Genomic DNA, 23,956 nt, shown 5'->3' with positions numbered 1-23,956 from the left:
TTTTAAAAAGTGATTCTAAGTATAGAGTTAACCCTTGCGACTCCATTTTTACAAATCATGTCGCAAAAGACATAACCTTTGAAACAATCTTGAAAATGCCTCCAATGATGCTGTTACTATGGTAACTCTTGTAGGCTAGTTCTCTGAAAAGACTCAGATTCCTGCGTCTGAACAAAGTTATCTCACCATTTTCTACACTTCTCCCCCCTGAGAAAATTTATCCTTTGCAATAATAGCACATACACATTCAATTAAAAAAGATCAACCTCATTAACCATGCAGAATCTATTCTTTTTAACTCAATGATCATTTCTAGTCTATGTTTTCTGATACCTTTTCTCTTGGAATATTGTCCAAGAAAACAATAGAAACCAAATTCTGCTTTTGATCACCATTCAATGTCAAATTTTCTGTCATGGGTTCCTTTGTCTTTTTGGTAAAAAAATTTAGTGATATAAATCTTTAATATGTAGCAACTATAAAAAGTGTTTTTTTTAAATTTTAGGGATATTAAACTATACAACCAATGGTCCCTCTAAAAAATGCTTGTGTTTTTAAAAGTTTGACTGTGGGCACATGAATCAAGTTCAGTCAGTAAACAGCTGTGTTACTTGAATAAAAAACCAAACACATTCCTAATTGATACTTACCCAGTACAACACCCTTAACCACACACACACACTCAAGGTGATCATAAGTGTTTCTTGTGAAAAGACTTTCCAGAAAGGAAGACACACATATACTAGCTCTAGACAGTAAAGAGAATTATATTTCATTTAAAGATAAATTCTACTTATACAGCAAGTCAGAATTTCTTGATTTCATGTGCGCTACCTTATTTGATCCTTACAACAAATCTGTGACACAAACAGAACAGATACTATGATCTCTGCTTTAAAGGTAGGGTTTTATCTGGGGTTGGGGTGGGGGAACGCCCTAGGGATAAAGATGAACAAAACTGGGAAACAGTAACACTTGTAACACTTCTATCACTCATAAAGTACACGGACTTGTGTTTTGACACATAATGGGATAAGTGGAATCCTCCCTAACTTAATATAGACAATAAGATACAGCTTGACCATAAACTCTGGGAAGTCTTCTCTACGCTTCCCTTCCTGAGGCCTAGAGGCTGGGTTAGGAACTTAAGCTGTATGTAGGCTGTTCTGGTAACCCGGCTATCTCTTTACCCTCTATTTTAACGTCTCTCTTTTTTAAATTTTGCTAAAAAGCACAGCATAAAATTTACCACCTTAACCGTTTCTCAGTGTACAGTTCAGAAGTTTTAATTATATTCACATTGTTGTGCAACCAATGAATGCCTTTTTACCTATTTCCCCTACTAGATCATAAATTCTTAAGGGCAAGAATTGTGTCTTGTTTGTTGCTCTTTTTTTACTGCCTGGCACAGCCTGATACATAGAATATTTTCAATAATTCTTAATCTATGCACCTACTTACCCACTCACCTCCCTACATAATTCAGAATTAAAACTAAAAAATGAGGTGTTTACACAGGGGTATACATAAGTATATTAATTTCAGTCAAAACTCTGTTATTGTCGTGTATCGATTTATTGCACTTTGCAGACACAGTGTTTTTTACAAATTGTGTTGAGCAAGTCTACAGGCACTATTTTTCCTTTTGCTTACTTCGTATTTCTGTCAAATTTTGTTAATTCTTGCAATATTTCACAAACTTTCATTATTATAATAATTGTTATGATGATCAGTGATCTTTGATGTTTCTAATGCAAAAGCATGAGAAGGCTCGCTGAAGTCTCAGATGATGGTTAGCATTTTTAATGGTAAAGTATTTTATTTTATTATTATTTTTTTAAAATTTTTATTGGAGTATGGTTGCTTTACAATGTTGTGTTGGCCTCCACTGCACAACAAAATGAATCAGCCATACACATACAGATATCCCCTAACAGTAAAGTATTTTAAATTAAGGTATGTAAAGTCAGAACTTTTTCCGATTTGGCTGACTGGTTTTCTAATTAGGGTATATAGCAGATATTCTCTATAAATTGGATGAGTGTAATCTGCAGTTCCAAAATTTGTTTTCAAAAATACATTTAAAAAATGTGTTAAAGCATTTCATCAAAAACACTGCATTGAAAAATGTATTAAAATTAACAATATTTTAATTTTCCTAATTGTTTCTTGAGTATGTTGAACTAAACAAGGAGCCTTTAAAACTAAATATATGATTGGTCCTACTCAAGCTTTTTGGTATACTCTCCAGAAAAAGAGAAAGTGAATGACTCTAGTGACTAGTTAACACATCGTTTTTCATTCAGTTTATGTTCAATTCTTTACTCAGTTTATTTTCAACTCTTTGCTTTCAACAAAGAAAACTTGATAGATCACTAAAAATAATTATTAATAATAGTTTACTATGCAATTTTGGGGGGCATATAATTCAGAATTTGTCCAAAAAACTGAGGGACAATGCAACAACAAAATTTCCATTTTTACATATATAGCAATGCTAACAAAGTTCCTCAGGATTTACTTATATAAAAACTGAAAAATGGAAGAGTAATAAGTAATATAAATTTACCTCATTAAGAAATATTGGGACTTCCCTGGTGGCAGAGTGGTTAAGAATCTGCCTGCCAATGCAGGGGACACAGGTTTGAGCCCTGGTCCAGGAAGATCCCACATGCTGCGGAGCAACTAAGCCCGAGTGCCACAACTACTGAGCCTGTGCTCTAGAGTCCACGAGCTGCAACTACTGAGCCCGTGCACCCAGAGCCTGTGCTCTGCAATAAGAGAAGCCACTGCAATGAGAAGCCCGTGCACCACAACGAAGAGTAGCCCCCACTTGCCACAACTAGAGAAAGCCTGTGTGTAGCAATGAAGACCCAACACAGCCAAGAATAAATAAATAAATATTTTTTAAAAAAGAAATATTTATGTGTAATAATTATTAAAATTTGTAATGTTATGTTGACAACTATAGATAAAATCAGAGTAATGATAATTACAACACAGAAAGAAAAATTATTCTAACAAGTATTTTTCCTAATAATAGGAATTTATCTTCCTAGTAACTACTTTTCCTAATAGGAAATTAATAATTTAATTTCAATTTACATGCTATGTATCAGACAAAAGTCATTAAAACAAAAGTATATTATACTAAAATAAAGTTCAATGGGACAGAGATGTAAAATTTCTGACTATTGTAGAATTGCTTCATTAAAAAAAATTAAATCATGGTATAATGCCTCTATATTTAGATTACCTGGGTACACTTAGTAGAAACACTTAGCAGCTTTTTAAAAAAATGTGAATATTTAAAATTTACTGGAAAAGATTTTTTTGTAATTATTTAAATTTAAGACAAAAAATTTCAGACATAAACTTAAAAATGTCTGAGAAGTAATATAATTTAAAATAATAAAATAAAGATAATAAAGTAATATATCAATAGTTTAAAAGGTTATTTGAATGGGTACATGAACAACAAAAAAATATCTAAGGACAATACTATCCAAACCACTGCTTCTAGCTTTAGGTGCTCAGATTTGGAGTGTTTGCAGATTCGAGGAATTCAGATTTTCAGCTTCTTACTGAATGGTATCAGTATAGTTAAAGACATGTTATATCCTAAAATATTCAACCAAAAAAAAAGAAAAGAAAAACCAGTACTCAATTTTACCCAGGATGGGAGAAAAGTAAAGGGTTATTAAGCCATAGGGTAGCATGTATCAAATTAACTGCCTGATTTAGAAATTCTCTATTAACAACCTTCTGAATCATGATGCATGCCTGGACTGAAAAATAGCATTCTTCACCAAGAGTTAAAATTTGGGGAGCTTTCATGGGTAGGAAGAATTAATATTGTTAAAATGACCATACTACCCAAGGCAATCTACAGATTTGATGCAATCCCTACCAAAATACCAATGGCATTTTCTGCAAAGCTAGAAAAACAAAAAACCCAAATTTGTATGGAAACACAAAAGACCCCCCCAAATAGCCAAAACAATCTTGAGAAAGAGCAAAGCTGGAGGTAACACGCTCCCTGATTTCAAACTATACTATAAAGCTACAATAATCAAAACAATATGGTACTGGCACAAAAACAGACACATGATTAGTAGAACAGAGAGCCCAGAAATAAACCCATGTATTGGGTTGGCCAAAAAGTTCGTTCGGGTTTTCCATAACAGCTTATGAAAAACCCGAACAAACTTTTTGGCCAACCCAATACTTATGATCAATTAAACTATGACAAAGGAGGCAAGAATATACAATGCGGAAAAGAAAGCCTCTTCAATAAATGGTGCTGGGAAAACTGGACAGCTATAGGCAAAAGAATCAAACTGTACTACCTTTTCACATCATATACAAAAATACACCCCAAATGAATTAAAGACTTAAATGTAAAACCTGAAACATTAAAACTCCTAAAAGAAAACATAGGCAGTATGCTCTTGACATCAGTCTTAGCAATATTTTTTTGGATATGTCTCCTTAGAAAGGGAGACAAATGCAAAAATAAACAAAAATAATTTAAAAATGGGCAGAGGACCTGAACAGAAATTTTTCCAAAGAAGACATTCAGATGGACAACAGGCACATGAAAAGATGCTCAACATCATTAATCATCATGGAAATGCAAATCAAAACCACAATGATATATCACCTCACACCTGTCAGAATGACTATTATCAAAAAGACAACGAAAAACAAGTGTTGGAGAGGGTGTGGAGAAAAGGGATCCCTTGTGCGCTGTAGGTGGGAATTTAAATTGGTGCAGCCACTATGGAAAACAGTATGGAGATTCCTCAAAAAATTAAAAATAGGACTACCACACAATCCAGGAATTCCACTTCTGGGAATTTTTCTGAAGAAAATAAAAGCACTAATTTGAAAAGACATATGCACCACTGTGTTTACTGCAGTATTATTTATAACAGCCAAGGTATGAAAGCAATCTAAGTGTCCATTGATAGATGAATGGATAAAGATGTGGGGGGTATACACACACACACACATACACAGGCACACACACACACACACACACACACACACACACACACAATGGAATATTACTCAGCAATAAAAAAGAATGAAATCTTGCCATTTGCCACAACATGAATGGACCTAGAGGGTATTATGCTAAGTGAAATAAGTCAGACAGAGAAAAACAAATAGTATATGATTTCACTTATAAGTGGAATCTAAAAAACAAACCAAAAAAAGAACAAACATAACAAAACAAAAGCAGACATACATACAGAGAACAAACTGGTGGTTGCCAGAAGGGAGGCGGGTTAGGGGATGAGTGAAATAGGTGAGGGAGATTAAGAGGTATAAAATTCTAGTTATAAAATAAATAAGTCATGGGGATCTAATGTACAGCATAGTAATTATAGTCAATAATATTGTGATAACTTCTTATGGTGACAGACAGTAACTAGACTTATCATGGTCACTTTGTATTATATAGAAATACTGAGTCACTATGTTGTACACCTGAAACTAATATAATATTGTTAAGTCAATTATACTTCAAGGAAAAAAAAAAAACTATTAGAAGGCACTGGAAAGCCACCAAAAGCAGGCATAAAGCCTGAGCTTACTTTGAAAAGATGTTGGCATAAAGAGTAAGAATTGTAGTTTGTGGCTTTTTGCCTGAGGGTGCTCCCAATACCCTCTTTCTACTCTAGTCACAGAAAAATCAGTCTTACTGCCTCCAGGACAGAGTCAGGGTTGATGGAACAGCTAGAAATTTAAAGGGGTAATCCTTGAAGGGAGAGACCTGCAGAAAGGGTAAAATGCAAAATCTGAGTACAAAATCTACCAGTATCCCAGGCCGACCAATGGGTAAGCATGTACAATGGAGAGTCTGAGGAGCTAGCCAAACAGTAGGTGCACATGAGAGAGGAGTTAAAAAAAAAAAATTAAGGGAGCTTCAGGATGTATTTCTTTCACTGAGGTACTTAGTTAAATTATATCATTTAACAAGAGTGCCTCCACAGTGGTAAAGTTATTGGCTGCATTATCAATATTACTGCAAAGTGTTCTGCTGGACCAAATCATGAGCTTTACAAAAAACAACCACCCTAATCTTTCAAGACCATCAGACACACAGCAGCAGTTCTGGAGCACTAGCTAAGGCTCCTAAATACAGCATCTCAATTAAACAAAAAAAAAAAATCACAGAAAAAGAACTTTTTATCAAAGTATCTAAAAATAATTGTAATAATTTCAATTGGTAACATTTCTTTACCACTCACAGATGAGAGTGCAGCCTCTAAAGTGTAGGCTGATACTGATTTAAATAGACAAAGAAGGAAGGCATTTTAGTAAAAGCAAGTGAGATCTTTGATTGACAGTTCTTAGGAGACGGTTAAAAATTCAAATGGAGTGCCTGTATGTGGCTCAGAACCTAAAAGCCTTTTTCTCCTCCCAACAGAAGAACAGTCTCAAATAATAACTGGTTGCCATGGAGATAAGAAACTAGAGAGATCAGAGAACTCAATTTGCAGTTAAATAGGCTGGAAACAATCCTTACTACTTGGTGAAGAAAAGCGATTAAAAATATACATGATTGCCAGAGGGAATCTTCTTCACCTAGCATTTCCTAACCTCATTAATGAACAAGAAGTCTAATAAACCAAATGAAAACCCAAGGTGTCTTGGATTGAACCCATTAAACAAATTCAGAACTTCAAACGTTATCAAAATCCTTTTTCTTTCAGATGACTTTGATTCTTTATAACGGTACTTGTTAGTAAATACTGGAATGAGACTAAAATTGTGTTCAAGAACAAAATAGTATACCTGACGGGACTGGAGCATCAATGTAAAAAAAAGGAGCATGACAAATGGAAAGATAACCAGAGTAAGAAATAGATTCAAGTGGTGAAAATCTAGATTTTGAAAAATCTTTTCACAATCAATGAATACCTTTGTGAGTGCTGTAAAGGGCTGCAAACGTCACCGTGAAGAAAGTCGTGGAGTATTTCCCAGCATTAACTAAATGAGGAAAGGCCCTTTTTGTGTCTCGGTATCGGCGCAGGCACTGGATAAAGCGAAGCCAAGCAGGAATGCACTGAACAATAGCCCGCACACCATATGAGTAATTGTGGCAAATTTCTGGTTCTGTGAAGATTTCAAAGAAGAAAAGACTACAATTAAAAAAAAATAACTTGTTCACATCATTTAGAGTCATATATTGTAACCACTAGGAAGTCCATAAAAGCAAGGAACCTGGGTTTCAGAATCACTTTTTTCTTTGCAATTATTATATTCTTAAACTTTTTAGTGGTTGATAAGCTGAGAAGAGAAGGTAAAATACACAGTGGGAACTTAGAAAAATCTGCCGGCTCAGATTTCTGACTATCTATTCTGGAATCACCTTCTTTGGAGTGTGATAAAACTATAAGACAATTAGAAGATGAGTACACTAATCAAGGAGAAAAAAATTAGCTCTGAAACATCTGGAAAACCTATATATATCACTGGTGACTCCAGTCAATTTCATGAACTCCAAACCACTACAATATACCCACTATAGGTTGTTCACACTCTTGTTCTTTAAATAAAACGAACAAAGAAAACAAACAGCAGAGTTTATACTTTTAAAATGAGAAGAATAGAGTTCGTAAATCAATTTTCTTCAAATTCTGGAAATGTATCAGAGTGGTTCAACATACAATAGAATTGTGATCTGCTGGCATCAATGAAAATGTGTTGGCACTGGCTTCATTAACTTTTGTTAGTCAGATGTTACATAATCTGTCTAAAGTTGGTCTTTGTCATTAAGGCAAAATTCCTTAGTAACTTGAACACCTGGCATAAACAAAGAGTGATAAAAAGAGCCAAAAGAAAAATAAGGTCCCCAAGAAGAATTAAAAAACATCTATGATTTTCTCAAAGCACTTGATCTAATTTCTAAATTATCAGTATTTTTGATCATAGTAAAGCAATACTGTGATAGCAATTGTTGACACTAAAGCATCTGTGATTTAATTACCAATGTATTAGCAGTTTTTTAGTTTTAGAATTCTTTAAGTATAAGTTGTAAATCTCCTGGCAAATGAATAGCTAAAATTATAATATATAATTTAAGAGCCAAATTATATCAGATAAAGAGATTGCTAAAGGAGTGCCAAGTACATTTAATTAAATTTGTAATATTATTGGATGATCTTAAATTTCTCAGTTATCATTCCCAGTATTTCTTGGTTTACACTGGCAGTTCAGTAGTGTGGATGCACATTCATACCCTACCTTCTGAATCATTTGGCAACAGGCCCCCACTTTCATCCCATTTGAGCTCAAAACTGTAGAAGCAGATCATATATTCCAGGTCCATCAGTATCACTGACAGGCTGTTCAGCTGATCGGCCAGCCAGAAATCAGCAAAGCCTACCTTATGGAAGGGGGCTGTAAATACTCGAAACTGGGAGAAAGAAAAAAAATCAGAAAACACAGAAACAAGAAAGTTCATATTAAATTTCTCTAATTCATGTCTGACCCTGCAGCATGATTACTTTAGTTGATAAAATGGAAACCAATGAACCAATCACAAACACAGGGACCTGGCAACAGTGGCTAGGTTGAGAATTAGTAATGAAGGGAATGAGTTGAATGGACAACTAAGAAAGGAATTAAAAGGGTGGGGCAGGGGGAAGGCAGGAATAGCTACAGTCAGAAAACAGAAAGCAGAGAGGTGGGAAGAGCTGAAGTGGAAAGCAGAGAGAATAGCACAAATGCACCGAGAGGACATTTAGCGTTAGTCTAAATTAAATTTTGCTGGAGACCCATGTGCTATGATAATTTCTGGAATATTCTTCCCCTTTAGCTAACTGAATACAAAGCTTTTCTTTGCCTACATAGGATAGGAAGGGGAGGATAGCGCCTCGTCTGAAGTATGTATTATTCTCTAACCAAAGTCACTTTCATTTCACTAATGCCATGGTGATAATTGTATTTGTCTTCAAATTATGCCACAAAAATCAGCCCACATCCCACTGTTACAAAAATAATGATAAATAAATTCAGGTTACATGTCTTGAGCACTAATCCACTCTGTGTATTTTTCTCATAATGCATTTCTTATAATCCATTAACTATAACAATTCTGAGCTAGGTGTTATCCATATCCCCATTTTACAGAAGACCTATAACAATAACTCCTCCTGACTCTATCCTGTGGAAGCCTGTTTACTACTGCAAAGGAAAATCCTGGCATTGCAGAGAGAGAAAGAATTAGATACTAATCATCAGAAATAAGCTCAAATTGTACAGACTGCCTTGAAAGGCCTTGAGTGAAGTGAAGATGGGATGAAGGCAGCTTTCCTCCTCACCCTGTTAGACCCTTTCTATCTTACACAGGTGAAAATGGACTCCTAAAACGAGGAATTCTGGCTAAGCAACAGTTTTGAGAAAATGAGTCTAAAGCTATAGCTCTCCTGCCATCTAGGTATATTCATTTAATGGACATATCCAGCCTGGGAGACGATGGCTCTCGTCTCTCAGACTTGGCTGGTTCTTTCTATTCTTTCTCTAAATAATTCCCTTGATTATTTCAGGGAAATAATAAATGACTATATTACAAATCGATCCTGGGTGTCAACTATCTATGACAGGTATTGTCTTGGAGCTTTGGAATTTAGACCAGGGGTCTTACAGGACACAACACAGGCTTTAAGACATTACTTTCTGGAGCTGATATATTTTGTGTCCACGGTTCAATCTCTGATCACTCACTTACTCTTTCAGAAAGTTGTTCAGTAAGCCAGATGAGATGTTACCATTTGCAACCATAAGCTCCAGATACAACAAACTTTTTTTTTTTTTTTCAGGGTAGGGTGGGGTAGGAGGTTATTAGGGATTGAGATGTTAATCATTTATGCACAAAGAGGTTCTGGTACCAGTTTATATAATATTTTAAGAAACTCTAGGTACAGAATGGATTTAAAAGATTCAAAGAGACAAACAAGAGAATAATTTAGGATATAACAACAAAGGATCAGGAAGTCTTACTCAGTCTAGTCATGGACTTTTGTGAAACTGGTAGCCTAGGGCAAACTTCTCATTTCTCACTGACGTTAGACAGACTACCATTACTGTCACAACCTGCCACACCCAGCCTCAAAACCTGGCTATTACAGAAAACCTCTGTAAAAGCAGAAGGGGAGGACAGTGTATTAAATAAGAAACAAAGAGATAGAGGGATGCACTAGAAAAGGAAAGGAGTGACATAAAATAAAAATTGGAAGGAAGGGAAAATTTACAGAAGAGAGAAGATGAAAAAAGAAAGAAAGGAGTGGTAAATATTGGTATAAGACAACTAATGAAGATAAGAACATAATTATAGTCATTCATACATTTAACAAAGATTATTAAGTATTTACTATATGTCAGGCATTGTGGAGGTACTAAATAAATAAAACATGGCCTGTACCCTTAAAGACCCACAATCCCTTTGGTCAAATAATAAATACCTAAAGAAATAATGACAGTACCATGTGGTAACTGCTATTACAGATAGGCATACAAAATACCCTGGAAATACAAAGAAAGGAACAAGTAGTTTGGTCAGAGGTAGGGTGAGTGGAAATGAAAATAAACAGATCATACTCAACTCCCTGACATTAACACATAGTCAAATTCATCTTAGATTTATCTGAATGCCCCCTTTTTAAAAAAAATATTTATTTATTTATTTATTATTTTTGGCTGTGTTGGGTCTTCGTTTCTGTGCGTGGGCTTTCTCTAGTTGCGGGGAGCGGGGGCCACTCTTCATCGCGGTACGCGGGCCTCTCACTGTCGCAGCCTCTCTTGTTGTGGAGCACAAGCTCCAGACGCGCAGGCTCAGTAGCTGTGGCTCACGGGCCCAGTTGCTTCGCGGCATGCGGGATCTTCCCAGACCAGGGCTCGAACCCGTGTTCCCTGCATTGGCAGGCAGATTCTCAACCTCCGCGCCACCAGGGAAGCCCTGAATTCCCCTTTTTGAGTGAGAATTTTCCTTCCTTTCTTATTCTGGCTAAGGTCTTTCAACTTCTACTTTGTTGTGATTTAAATTAAAATGATAACAATTCACTGAGTAACTGTATGAAGAAAGATACAGACAACCTGGATATCTGATGTTTTACCCACATACACAAAAAGAACACTAACAAGTTATTACAAAGAATGTATGTTATCATCTTCTAAGTTAAGATGATGAAGTTAAGGAGATAAATAGTTAAGGAGATGAAGTCTTAATTTCTACTTGTGGATAATCACATTCTTTCCAAATCTGATTTTAAGATTCCTGTTAGGTGATCCACTAATCAAAGTTAAACATGTAGATAAAGTGACCACCAGGTCTAACTGTTAAATGGTAGTGTTTAAGAACACAGATTATGGAGCCAGAACGCCTGGGTTCATATCCCATCTCCATTACATCCTGGCTTTGTGACCTTATTTAACTTCCCTGAACCTAGGTTTCCTCATTTATAAACTGTGGATTAACAGTAGCTCCAACCTCATGGTTTATTAAAAGGATTAAATAAGTTGATACATATAAAATGTCCAGAATAGTACATTATTAAATGAGAACATTTCTCTAATCTATTCTTATAATAGACACGTGTAAAACTTTTATTATACAACTAAAGAAAATACTGGAAAAACCAATTCCAAAATAATATAGCAAAAGACTCTAATTTAAAAACTTTATGCAGCCTTCTATAAGAATAACTTGATACTTTTGTTTAGAAAATCTGAGGCATTGTTTATGCTTCCTAACTGGATTTCCAAGTAGGACAAATACAGATCTGGAGAGAGGATATATGACCTAATGAATGTAAATAAACTGTATTAATCTGACATTATAATACTAATATCAAAACAAATCAATTTCTTAAAAAAATTTTTTTAGCTTCTTTTGGGGAGAGGAGTAACATATCAATTCCATAGATTCAAATTTAAATATGAATATAAGTGGTGCCTAGTGCCTACCACTATGGCCAAGTGACATATGTTCTTTTTCCACCAAAAATTAAAGAAAAAAAGAAAAAGGGAAATGCAGTTTGCTTTAGGATGAAGCTTTAAGAAAAGCTGTATCAGAAAAACATAACTAGGGTAGAAACGTTCTTGTTAAATCACTAGAAATAACTCTAAGGGTAAATTTTCTCAGTGAGATTTGAATTAAAATAAGTCAATAGGTCAATTAATAGTAAAATATTCTATAAATAACATTTTTACTATTTACAATTATTACAAACATACCAAATCACAATGCTTGCTCCCGTATTTCACTGCTTCTGAGAGTATATTTTACTATTCTCTTATTTCTTATTACACCCCTGCCAACCCATTCCATCAACAGTCCTCATTTATTAACACACAACAGATGCACAAATAAATGTCTACTCAATGGGGAATCGTTCTGCTAATAAGAATAACTGGTCATTCATGAATCATACCCGCTTCCTATTTAAACAAAGAAGGATGCAATGGGGAAATGTTCACTTAGCACATAATGTACACAACTGTATTATTTTGTTATTGTAATGATGCAATCATATTAACAACTGAGTTTTCTAAGTCTTTCAAATCTCATTTGAAAATAACTTTATAGAGATTTCACAATAATTTAGGAAGGAAAAATAGGTGTTTATAATCTTATAGTTATTTCCTTGTAACCAGAAGAATATTAACATTTTTTTTATGCAAATAACAGTTTAGAAACGCCACAAAAATCTAGAAATAAAATGACAATCTCAAAATAAGAAAGGTAATCTAATATTGTTGTACAACTGGAAATGATTTCTTTTTAGTATAAATTTCAAGAGAAAAAAATAGCTCAATTTTTTCTTTTGTCTTAAATTAAAAAAAAAATCTAAAAAGCATGTTTTCTAGATGATGAAAAAACACATTAAAGGTGATGGTATAACTTATGACTTATTAAAACATGCTTGAACATCTAAGTTCCACACTCAGAATTCAAACTCAAAATTAGGCCTAGTGGTGCTATACTTTAAGGGAATGATTTGCTTCCTTGTTTGCTTGCTTATTTATTTATTTATATTGAATGAAGTTGGTGGAAAAGAGGGAGATTCTCAGTTTGTGATAAAAATCCTAGTTGGGGAAAAAAAAAAAAAAAAAAAAAATCCTAGTGGAAGAAAGAAGAAATACAAATAAATGAACAATTAACTTTGGGGGGAAAAAAATCAAGATTTGGGCCATTTTGTTTTTCAGATTGCTATAAATACCTGCCTACATTGGAACATAGGCTGCTTTTATTTGTTGACTGCTTACGATGTTTTTTTAATTGGAAGGTCATATTTTATTTCTTCAGATTTTAAAATTTTAGTTAATGCTAAAGAGAGCATATTGCTAAGAACAACAACAAAAATTATCCTAAACCTAAGGGGCATACAAAAGGAAAAAGAAATTAAAACTATAGTTTTCAAGGCAATATACTTTATAAGGTGAAAAAAAAGTGAGACAATAATTATGAGAATTCTGGAAGTCTGTGGAGATTGGTCAATTTAATTACTAACCATCACTCTACTGTTAGTTGTAATTTGTAATCTAAGAAATAATTATACGAAAGCATTCCCAATTGATTTTCAAAATAGAGCTGGTTAAATTTGGAAGTAAGCAGAAGTTCCTTTCCAGAGCAATCTACAATATCCCAAAAAATATAGCTACCATTTTTGCAGGAAATTCTATATCCTAATGCTGAGACTGCTTGATTTTGAGATCATTAAGAAATAGGTAAAGTGGAAGAAGAAATGGAATTTATAAAGTCAATTTCTCAAATTAAGCTTGGTGATCTGACAAGATATTCCTACTGCTTTTAGAGAACCAATACTTCATAAAATAAAAATGTTTCATTGACTACTTATAGCAATTTAACAGGAAAGTAATAGTTTTACCACTTAAAAAAAGGGAAAATTCTACATGTTATCACAGTTGATTAATCTTTAAAGTAATTAATTATGAATTATTAATTTGCAAAGTCATTTCAATATCTTGACACTTCATATTCCATTTTGGAGGAAAAAATGCATGAGTGCTTTTCCCAGGGCCACTGTTACTGCACAACATCAGGTGTACCCGCCATACTGCATTCTTTGCCCCTGGAGCTGGGGTACCACTCATTTAGACTACAATGTGAACATGCCTTCTGAAGTTGTGCAATACAGGAGTTTTGTTTTCATTCTGGAGGAAGCCAATGACCAATATACCACTCTAAAAATGATACACAAATTTCTGGACTTACCAGCAATTTAAGCAGCCAAAACCGGGATTTATAATAGAAAGTTTTGGTGGGGTTGATGAGAAAGAAAACCATAAACCCATAAAGGACAAGTGGGTACACATATGTGGGGATGACACTAACTGGAGCAAAGAAGCATGCCAGAAGGCTCAGGCACCATAATATCCCGAGGAATCCAGCAATCTGATAAAGGATGGGAAAGACAAAAAAAAAGAAAATTATTTTTATCTCTACCATTACTTAAAAAATCTTTAATAAAACAGAGGTAAGAAAAATGTTTAATTATTACATCAACAATCCTCTTCAAATAGAAAATAGATTTTAGTACCCACTAAACCAGCTATATGGCTAATGTAAACTATATCCATGGGATTTTATGTCTTGCTTTGATTACCTCAAAGAGATGCTGATGAGACAAATTGCTTCTCGGATTAAGTTCAAAGATGAGCACATGATTTACTCCAGCCTGTCTCCAACCATACGTGTTGATGCCCAGTAGAAAAAGGAATTCAATCAGAAGAAAGCCACCGCGATAGATTCTTATCAAGGGCCAAATACTTCTATCTGTTTCAAGTTTAAATACAGCTGAAAGAATATCAACTAATTGGTTAGTTAGAAAATTTATAATGTCTCCATTAATTGTCTTTCTCTTAATTCTCAAGGATATAACCCTGGCATAAGAATTTTTAATAAATAAAACGTAAACCTAGGTTATCTCAAGAGCCTGATAAACTTGCTTAGAGGTTCTTTCTCTTCTTCATTTCACTCTGCAAAATTCCACCAGAAAAATTTGACTTTCAGCATATTAGTCCATGGTGAAATAATTTAAAACCATCAGATCAGTTCTGTCAGCTGGGGATTTCTGGCATGACACAACTTCTTTGGCTTTGTTTTGTCCATCACTGAACTGGATATAGTAATGCCTAGCTCACAGCGTTACTATGAAAATTATAAGAAAGAGTATGTATGAAAGCAATGTGAAAATTGAAATGTCATATAAATGACAACAATTAGTATTTATAGAATGCTTACTATGTGCTAAGCATTGTATTTTTACATATAACAATTCATCTAATCTTCACAATGGCTCTGTGAGTTAAAAACTATTATCTCCATTTGATTGATGAGAAAACTACAGCAGAGAGGTTAAGTAATTTGCTCAGGTTTACCAAGCTAGGATAAAGCAGAGCCAGGATTTTAACTCAGACAGTTTTGCTCCAAAGCCCATACTCTTAATTACTACATTCAATTGCTCATATGCCCATACAAACATTCAGTATCACTACTATCCTATAGATCGCCAATAATTATAACATTCAAACGTTTCAGCCTCGCAATTCAAGTTCTTCACATTCTGATCTCCAATTAAGTTTCCCAAACTTACAGTGCCCCTAAATTCTTATTTCCTGATAAATTTTATTATCCTTTTAACAAACTCATTTTGCTTATGTTGTCCCCTGTACCTAAAATGGCCTTGCTCTTTCTTTTGACCAATTCTATTTCTACTTATTACTTAAGAACCAGATTCTCATCTGTTCATAAATTTATTGAATCAATGTTTCATTTTGAGCCTATTCTGTACCAAACACTTCAATTTGGCTACCAATTTCTCAATTTTCCAAATAACTATAAAATTTACTGTTAGCACTACTCATTTGAAATTTAATTATATACATCTTATATACTTAAATAACCATTTATTATTTATCTTTGTATTCTCTATAGCACATAGCACATTTAATAATTTAAAAATAACAAGGTAGAGAAAGCCTTTGCTTTGGAGTCAAATACTACAGACCAGATTTCAAATCCTAGATTTACTAGGGCAAATTATTAAATTTTTCTAAGTCTCAGTTTCTTTGTTGGTCAATGGGAAGAATATCTATTCTCATAAGTTTGTTAAGAAGATTAAATCTGAACAATATATACTAAATGCCTAAAACAGTACGTTTGGCCCATTTTTGAATATTCAGTATATATCAGTTTCTTTTTACTTGATGAAAATTCATTTTTTCATTAATTTGACAAATAATTATTGGGTGCCCATTATGTGTGACACCATTCTAAAAGCAGGAGATTCAGTAATGAACAACAGACAAAATACCTGTCTTCAGGCAACTTCTATTCTGTATAATGTCAGATAGTGAGGTAAGTATTTTGAAGGAAAAAAAGTAAAGAGATAAAGAATGTTAGGTGCTATTTTAGGTAGGGTGGTCAAGAAAACTTCTCAGAAGATGACATTTGCAGGAACCTTAAGATAGGTATAAGCCTTGTGTAGTTCAGGAACAGGAAGAAGGCCAGGGCACTATGACTGGAATGAATGAGAGGTAAAGTGGCAAAAAGTTACCTACAGGCAGATCAGGTAGGACTTTGTCAAGACTTAAGCTTTTACTCAGATGTATGAAGCTAATGAAAGGTTTTTCACATAATTGGTATGGCCAGATTAATAATTTTAAAGGACCACTCTAGCTGTCATGTGAAGAACAGACTGCAAAGGAACAAGTATGGTAGCAAGAAGATTAGTTAGGAGGTTGAAAATAAAAATATATATATATGGTATTACATCCTGATTCCCAACCAAAGACCACATATATATTATAACAGTCAGGAAACAAAAATAATAAGTATAAATCCCAAAGAATACACAATTAAACTACTAGAGCTAATAAAATCAACAAAGTTGCAGAGTACAAGAGCAACACAAAGGGACTTCCCTGGGGGCACAGTGGTTAAGAATCCTCCTGTCAATGCAGGGGACACACGTTCGAGCCCTGGTCCAGGAAGATCCCACATGCCATGGAGCAACTAAGCCCGTGTACCACAACTACTGAGCCTGTGCTCTAGAGCCTGAAAGCCACAACTACTGAGCCCGTGTGCCACAACTATTGAAGCCCACACGCCTAGAGCCTGTGATCCGCAATAAGAGAAGCCACCACAATGAGAAGCCCAAGCACCGTAACGAAGAGTAGCCCCCACTCGCCGCAACTAGAGAAAGCCCGCATGTAGCAATGAAGACCCAACGCAGCCAAAAAAAAAAAAAGATCAACACACAAAATTCAGTTGTCCTTATATAAACCACCAATAAACAATCTGAAATGAAATTAAGAAAACAAATCCAATTACAACAGCAAACAAAAGAATAGAACACCAAGGAATAAATCTAATCAAGGAGGTGAAAGACTTGTACATTGAAAATTACAAAACACTGCTGAAAGAAATCCCATGTTCATGGATTGGAAGACTTGTTCAAATGGCAATGTTACCCAAAGTATTCTACAGATTCAATACAATCCATATAAAAATTCTAATGGCCTTTTTTTGCAGAAATGTCATATCGATACTCAAATTCATATGGAATTGTAAGAGGCCCCAGATAGCCAAAACAATATTGAAAAAAGAACAAAGTTGGAGAACTCACAATTTCTGATTTCAAACTGTACTACAAATTAGTGTGGTACTGGCATAAAAAAAGATATATAGACAAATAGAATAGATTGAGAGCTCAGAAATAAACTTCTACATCTATGGCTGATGGATTTTCAATAAGAGAACCAAGACTATTCAATGAAAAAGAATATTCTCTTCAACAAATGGTGCTGAGACATTTGGATACTCACATGCAAAAGAATAAAGTTGAATCCATACTTCACAGCATGTACAAAAATTAGTTCAAAATGAATCAACGAGCTAAATATAAGAGCTAAAACCATAAAACTCTTGGAAGAAAATATAAGGGTAAACCTTCAGGACCTTGGATTTGGCAATGGAAGTCTTAGATATGACACCAAAAGCATGAATAACACAACAACAAAAACAGATAAACTGGATTTCACCAAGTTAAAAAATTTTGTGCATCAAAGGACATTATCAAGAAAGTAAAATGACAATCTGTAGAATGGGAGAAAATATTTGCAAATTATGTATCTGATAAGGGTCTAGTATCCAGAATATATAAAGAACTCTAGTAACTTAGCTATAAGAAGACAACTCAATTTAAAGATGGGCAAAGACTTGGGTAGATATTTTTCCAAAAAAAATATACAAATAGCCAAGAAGCACATGAAAAGATGGTCAATGTCATTAGAAAAATGCAAATCAAAACCATCACAAGATACTACTTCAAACCCACTAGGATGGCTATAATTAAGAAAAAAGAAAGGGAAATCACAAGTGTTGATGGGAATGTGGAGAAAATGGAACCCTCATAAATTGCTGGTGGAAACAGAAAATGATGGAGCCTCTGTGGAAAACAATTTGGTGGTACCTCAGAAGGTTAAAAAGCATTATCATATAATTAAGCAATTCCACTCCTAGGTATATATCCGAAAAAACTGAAAATGGGTACCCAAACAAATCCATGTATATGCACGTTCACAACAGCAAAACTCACATTAGCCAAAAGGTAGAAACAACACAGCATAGTTATATTCAGTTTTGGTGATACTACCAAACAGTTCTCCAAAGTACTATACCCACTTCCACTCATTCACTTTTATATCTTCATGGTATTCCATTGTATAGGGGTAATGTCATTTATTTTCTTAAACAGTTCCTGATAGACATTTGAGCTGTTCCTAGGATTTTGCTATTATAAACAAAATAGTGGTGAATACCCCCCTTTCATATATGTCTTTGCACCCATGTACAAGTATGTTTATAAGATAAACTTTTAGAAATAAAATTGCTTAATCAAAGTGATTGTACTAAAAAATTTTTACATATGCTGCCAAATTATCCTCTAAAGAGACTGCGACAATTAATACTTTACCACTAGTGTATGAGTGCTTGCTATTTCACACTCTTATATGCACTTATTTTTTTTTTTACTTATTTTTTTTTTTTTTGTGGTACGCGGGCCTCACTGTTGTGGCCTCTCCCGTTGCGGAGCCCAGGCTCCGGACGCGCAGGCTCAGCGGCCATGGCTCATGGGCCCAGCTGCTCCGCTGCATGTGGGATCGTCCCAGACTGGGACACAAACCCGTGTCCCCTGCATCGGCAGGCGGACTCTCAACCACTGCGCCACCAGGGAAGCCCCTTATACGCACTTAAAAAAAAAAATTTATTGGAATATAGTTGATTTACAATGTTGTGCTACTTTCTGCTGTACAGCAAAGTGAATCAGTTATACATATACACATATCCACTCTTTTTAAGATTCTTTTCCCATATAGGTCATTACAGAGTATTGAGTAGAGTTCCCTGTTCTATACAGTAGGTACTTATTAGCTATCTATTTTATATATAGTAGGGTGTACATGTCAATCCCCCCTGGTAACCATAAGATTGTTTTCTACATCTGTAACTCTATTTCTGTTTTGTAAATAAGTTCATTTGTACCAATTTTTTAGATTTCACATACAAGCAATATCATACGATATTTGTCCTTCTCTGTCTGATTTACTTCACTCAGTATGACAATCTTTAGGTCCATCCATGTTATTGCAAATGGCATTATTTCATTCTTTTTTATGGCTGAGTAATATTCCATTGTATATATATGTACCACATCTTCTTTACCCATTCCTCTGTTGATGGACGTTAGGTTGCTTCCATGTCCTGGCTATTGTAAATAGTGCTGCAATAAACATTGGGGTGCATATATCTTTTCTAATTATGGTTTTCTCTGTGTATATGCCCAGGAGTGGGATTGCTGAATCATACGGTAGCTCTTTTTTCAGTTTTTAAGGAACCTTCATACTGTTCTCCATAGTGGCTGTACCAATTTACATTCCCACCAACAATGTAGAAGGGTTCCCTTACAGGCAGTTTAAATGGTCAAACTCTTGTCTTTGTCAAACCAGAAAGTGAAATATGATGTATTATTATTATATCAATTAAGTACAGTTACTAGGAAACTATAAGAACAAGTTTTAAAAAATCTGAACAGGTAACTTTTCATCTTCATAACACTAAATATCTGCAATATGTGAATTTCAGACAAATTATTAAATATCAGGTCATGTCCCCTTGAGAAACCATAGCAATTATGCACATTATTATTATTATTATTTTTTTTTTTGCAGTGCGCGGGCCTCTCACTGTTGTGGCCTCTCCCATTGCGGAGCACAGGCTCCGGACGCGCAGGCTCAGTGGCCATGGCTCACGGGCCCAGCCGCTCTGCGGCACGTGGGATCTTCCCAGACCGGGGCATGAACCTGTGTCCCCTGCATCGGCAGGTGGACTCTCAACCACTGCGCCACCAGAGAAGCCCACACATTATTTTTTTTAATGTGAATGTTTGAAAAAAAAAGAATCATGATTGTACATGCATTACTACTGCGGTGTTTCTCTCTCAATTTTCAACTCTGTTATCATTTACACAACCACTGGGAGATAAATAAGGATAGACAGCTGGCTTTAACTGTATTTACCCTGCCTCCCCCCACAGACACACAAAGATTAAACAAAGACAGGTTCTGAGGTGAGAGAACATACATACGCAACACTAAATGCATAAAGCACACACATTAGAAAATAAGTCAGATCATCTCACAAAAATGTAGGCTATACATACGAAAGAAAACAAAACCCCCAACTTGCCCCGGAATTTAAGAAAACTTCATTTCAATTCATTCACATAAAAAGAATGAAGTTTATTTATCTATTCTTATGTCTTATTTAGTGATGGTGATGATGATAACACCATGCTCATCTTGGAAAGAAAAGAAAAAATTTCACACACAGATGAGTAAAGTCTTCCCTGATGCTCTCATTTGAAAGTAATCACTTGTTCTCTTGAGCCGCTTAGAAAACACTTCTATTTTGCAGTGTATTATTATTGTTTTAATATGTCTTAATCTCCCTCGTGTAATAAGCTTCATAAGGAAAGGAATTCTCTTATCTATCTTTAGACTCAAGATTATCAAGCATAATCATAGATCCATAAAATTTACTTGTTGAATGAATTCTAATACAACCCTGTTCTTGTAAGGTATTAAGCTCATTTAACAAATGAGGAAATTGTTTCAGAGAAGTTAAGTCATGTCTTTAAAGCCAAAACAATTAAGAAACAGTTGAGCTGGGACTGCAACCAGGCAAGGCCTTTTGTAGATAAGTCAGTGTTCTTTCCATAACAGCTAGCTTGATAATCTAGGGCTGGGCTTTTTATTGTAGTATTTCCATGCATTCTATATAAGTAAACTGCATTCATCCCTGAAGACACAGAGCTAGATTTAAATATGAACATAAAGTATACCAATATTAAAACATGAGCTTACAGTAGACAATAAAAGAGTTAATTTTTAGTAAAATTGGTGGGAAGGAGAACTCTAAACATACAAATGAAAATACACTGTTAATACGTAAAGTTCACACACTATCTAAAAGCCATTACAACCTGGGCTATAATTTCATAATATGCAATTTGACAATCTTAATTAAGAAGAATGTTTATGAGGAATAATGAATTCAGTAAATTACTTCTTGAACATCTATATGTCTGGCACTGCGTTAGGAACTTGAAATACAAAAGTGAAAAATACATAGTCCCTGGAATCGAGAATAGTTTAAGTGTGACAGTGATACAAACCTTCCTTGTTCAAGCAGCATTATAATTACTAAAAGTCCAAAACAGATTATAATGGATATTTATACAATAACATCTATTTCTAAGTCATTTTCTGTGCAGACTTCACTGAACAGAATTTAATCCTTTATTAATGACTCACAGTTATTATAAGCACAAATACACAGACTCTTTTTTTAAAAAATAAGTTTATTTATTTTTATTTATTTTTGGCTGCATTGGGTCTTCATTGCTGCGTGCGGGCTTTCTCTAGTTGTGGCGAGCGGGGTCTACTCTTTGTTGAGGTGCAAGGGCTTCTCATTGCGGTGGCTTTTCTTGTTGTGGAGCACGAGCTCTAGGCATGCGGGCTTCAGTAGTTGTGGCACATGGGCTCAGTAGTTGTGGCTTGCGGGCTCTAGAGCACAGGCTCAGTAGTTGTGGCACACGGGCTTAGTTGCTCCGTGGCATGTGGGATCCTCCTGGACCAGGGCTCGAACCCATGTCCCCCTGCATTGGCAGGCGGATTCTTAACCACTACACCACCAGGGAAGCCCCAAGTACACAGACTCTTGGGGTATACCAGGATTATCTGCCCTTAAAGTAAAAGCCCTCAAATTCAAGAATCTTTGAGATATGTGTTTTTTTGCTGTTTGTGTGTTTTCTGTATATCATTTAATTTCATCTCTGTCCTTCTGTTCCATCCACTCAAACTTCAACCAACATTTTTTGAACCCTGCTATATCCCAGGCAATGTTTTAGGTCCTGGAGATACAATGGTGAACAGGAGAGACAAAAGCCAAGGCATTAAGGAATTTATATTCCAATGGGAAAGCAGATAATTTGAAACAAAATACGTCACAAGTGCTCCAAAGAAAACTAATGTAGGCTAAAGGAATAGAACAGGCTATTTTAGGGTAGGCTGATCAGGGAAGGCCTTACTAAGGAGGTGGCATTTGAGTAGAGACTACATGAAGTGAGGGAGTAAGCTATGTAGACATCTTAGGGAAGGGCCTTTTAGGCAATTAAAAGGGCTCATAGATGGGAATGAGCTTGGTGTGTTCAAGGAATAGTAACAAAACAAATGTGGATGGAAACAGTGAAACCAAGTGAAACTGAGTGTGGGGAGGATGACAGAATATGAAGTTAGAAAGGCCCAAAGGGACGAGATCTTGCATACCATAGTAGGAACTTTCAATTTTATTGTAAGAGAAGCCATTTAATGGATTTTGAAGAGGAGAGTGATGTGATCTAACTTGCATCAAAAAGACACTGGTGACTATAGAGAGGCAAGAGTGGCTGTATGGAGACAAATTCAGGAGGCTGCTTCAGTGTACTAAGAAAGAAATGGTTGCTAGACAAGGATGGCACTGGTGGAGGTGGTCAGATTCAGAGCATGTTTTGAAGACAGAGCAACAGGGTTTGCTGATGGACTGGAGATGGGGTATGAGGGAAAAGAGAGGCTAAAGGTTTCTGGCCTGAGAAACTGATGAGAGGTGATGCTATATGGAAGAGAAAGCATATTTAGCGATAAAATTAATTTGTCCACATAAGTTTAAGATGCCTATTAGACATCTAAGTAACCAATTAGATATCATTCAGAGGGAACAGTATATAATTTGGGAGTTATTAGCATATAGATGATATTTATAGCCATAGGCTTCAATAAGATTGCCTAGCTAGGAAATGAATGTAGACAGAGAAAGATCTGAGGACTGAACCCAATGGTACTTCTTAACATTTAGATGCCAAAAGAAAGCTAGAAAGGAGCCTGGGAAAAAACTGCCAGCAAAGTTTAATAAGAAAACCAGCAGAGTGTGGTTTCCCATCAAAATCAACTGAAGAGTTTCAAGAAGGAATGATCCACAATGTCAAAATGATGCTGAGAGGTAAGTCAAATTCTTTTGGGAGGTTTAGTAAGATTATGCCTCCCTTGTTGTTACATCATTTCTTGAGGTTGGGAATGTACTTGTTTCTAGCAATTCCTCCTACCTCTTTACAATTTTTAACTGCTATAGAATAGAATATTATATAATTAATTTTCTTAAAATTATATGCAAAGTAATTGTAAACAGGTTCTGGAAAGGATGTGAGAGAGTCTCCAAAAAGCAAAGTAAATGACCTTAGTGCATAAATTTTGTAAAATCTTATTTACTCTCATCTGTGATCAAGGGAGCCGAGGTTATTGATAACTAAACGCTGAAAAT

General features: G+C 35.0%; 1 protein-coding gene across 2 annotated transcripts in view; it reads right to left on the bottom strand.

Annotated features, from left to right (window-relative positions):
* The window catches only part of XPR1 (xenotropic and polytropic retrovirus receptor 1), a 191,224-nt gene that overhangs the window by 33,869 nt on the left and 133,399 nt on the right, over positions 1–23,956 (bottom strand). The window contains exons 8-11 of one of the 2 annotated variants that reach the window (XM_065873063.1): positions 14,643–14,833; positions 14,252–14,431; positions 8,260–8,431; positions 6,934–7,128 (exon numbers count right to left, since the gene is read on the bottom strand). In XM_065873063.1, coding sequence (XP_065729135.1) covers positions 6,934–7,128; positions 8,260–8,431; positions 14,252–14,431; positions 14,643–14,833 — 738 coding nt within the window. The remainder of the gene's footprint in view (positions 1–6,933; positions 7,129–8,259; positions 8,432–14,251; positions 14,432–14,642; positions 14,834–23,956) is intronic. The other variant, XM_065873064.1, reaches the window with a different exon arrangement.

The sequence above is a fragment of the Phocoena phocoena genome, chromosome 1 (genome assembly GCF_963924675.1).
Source record: "Phocoena phocoena chromosome 1, mPhoPho1.1, whole genome shotgun sequence".
NCBI classification, from domain to species: domain Eukaryota; kingdom Metazoa; phylum Chordata; class Mammalia; order Artiodactyla; family Phocoenidae; genus Phocoena; species Phocoena phocoena.
The sequence above is the reverse complement of the archived record's forward strand: the minus strand, read 5'-3'. Positions and strand labels throughout refer to the sequence as shown.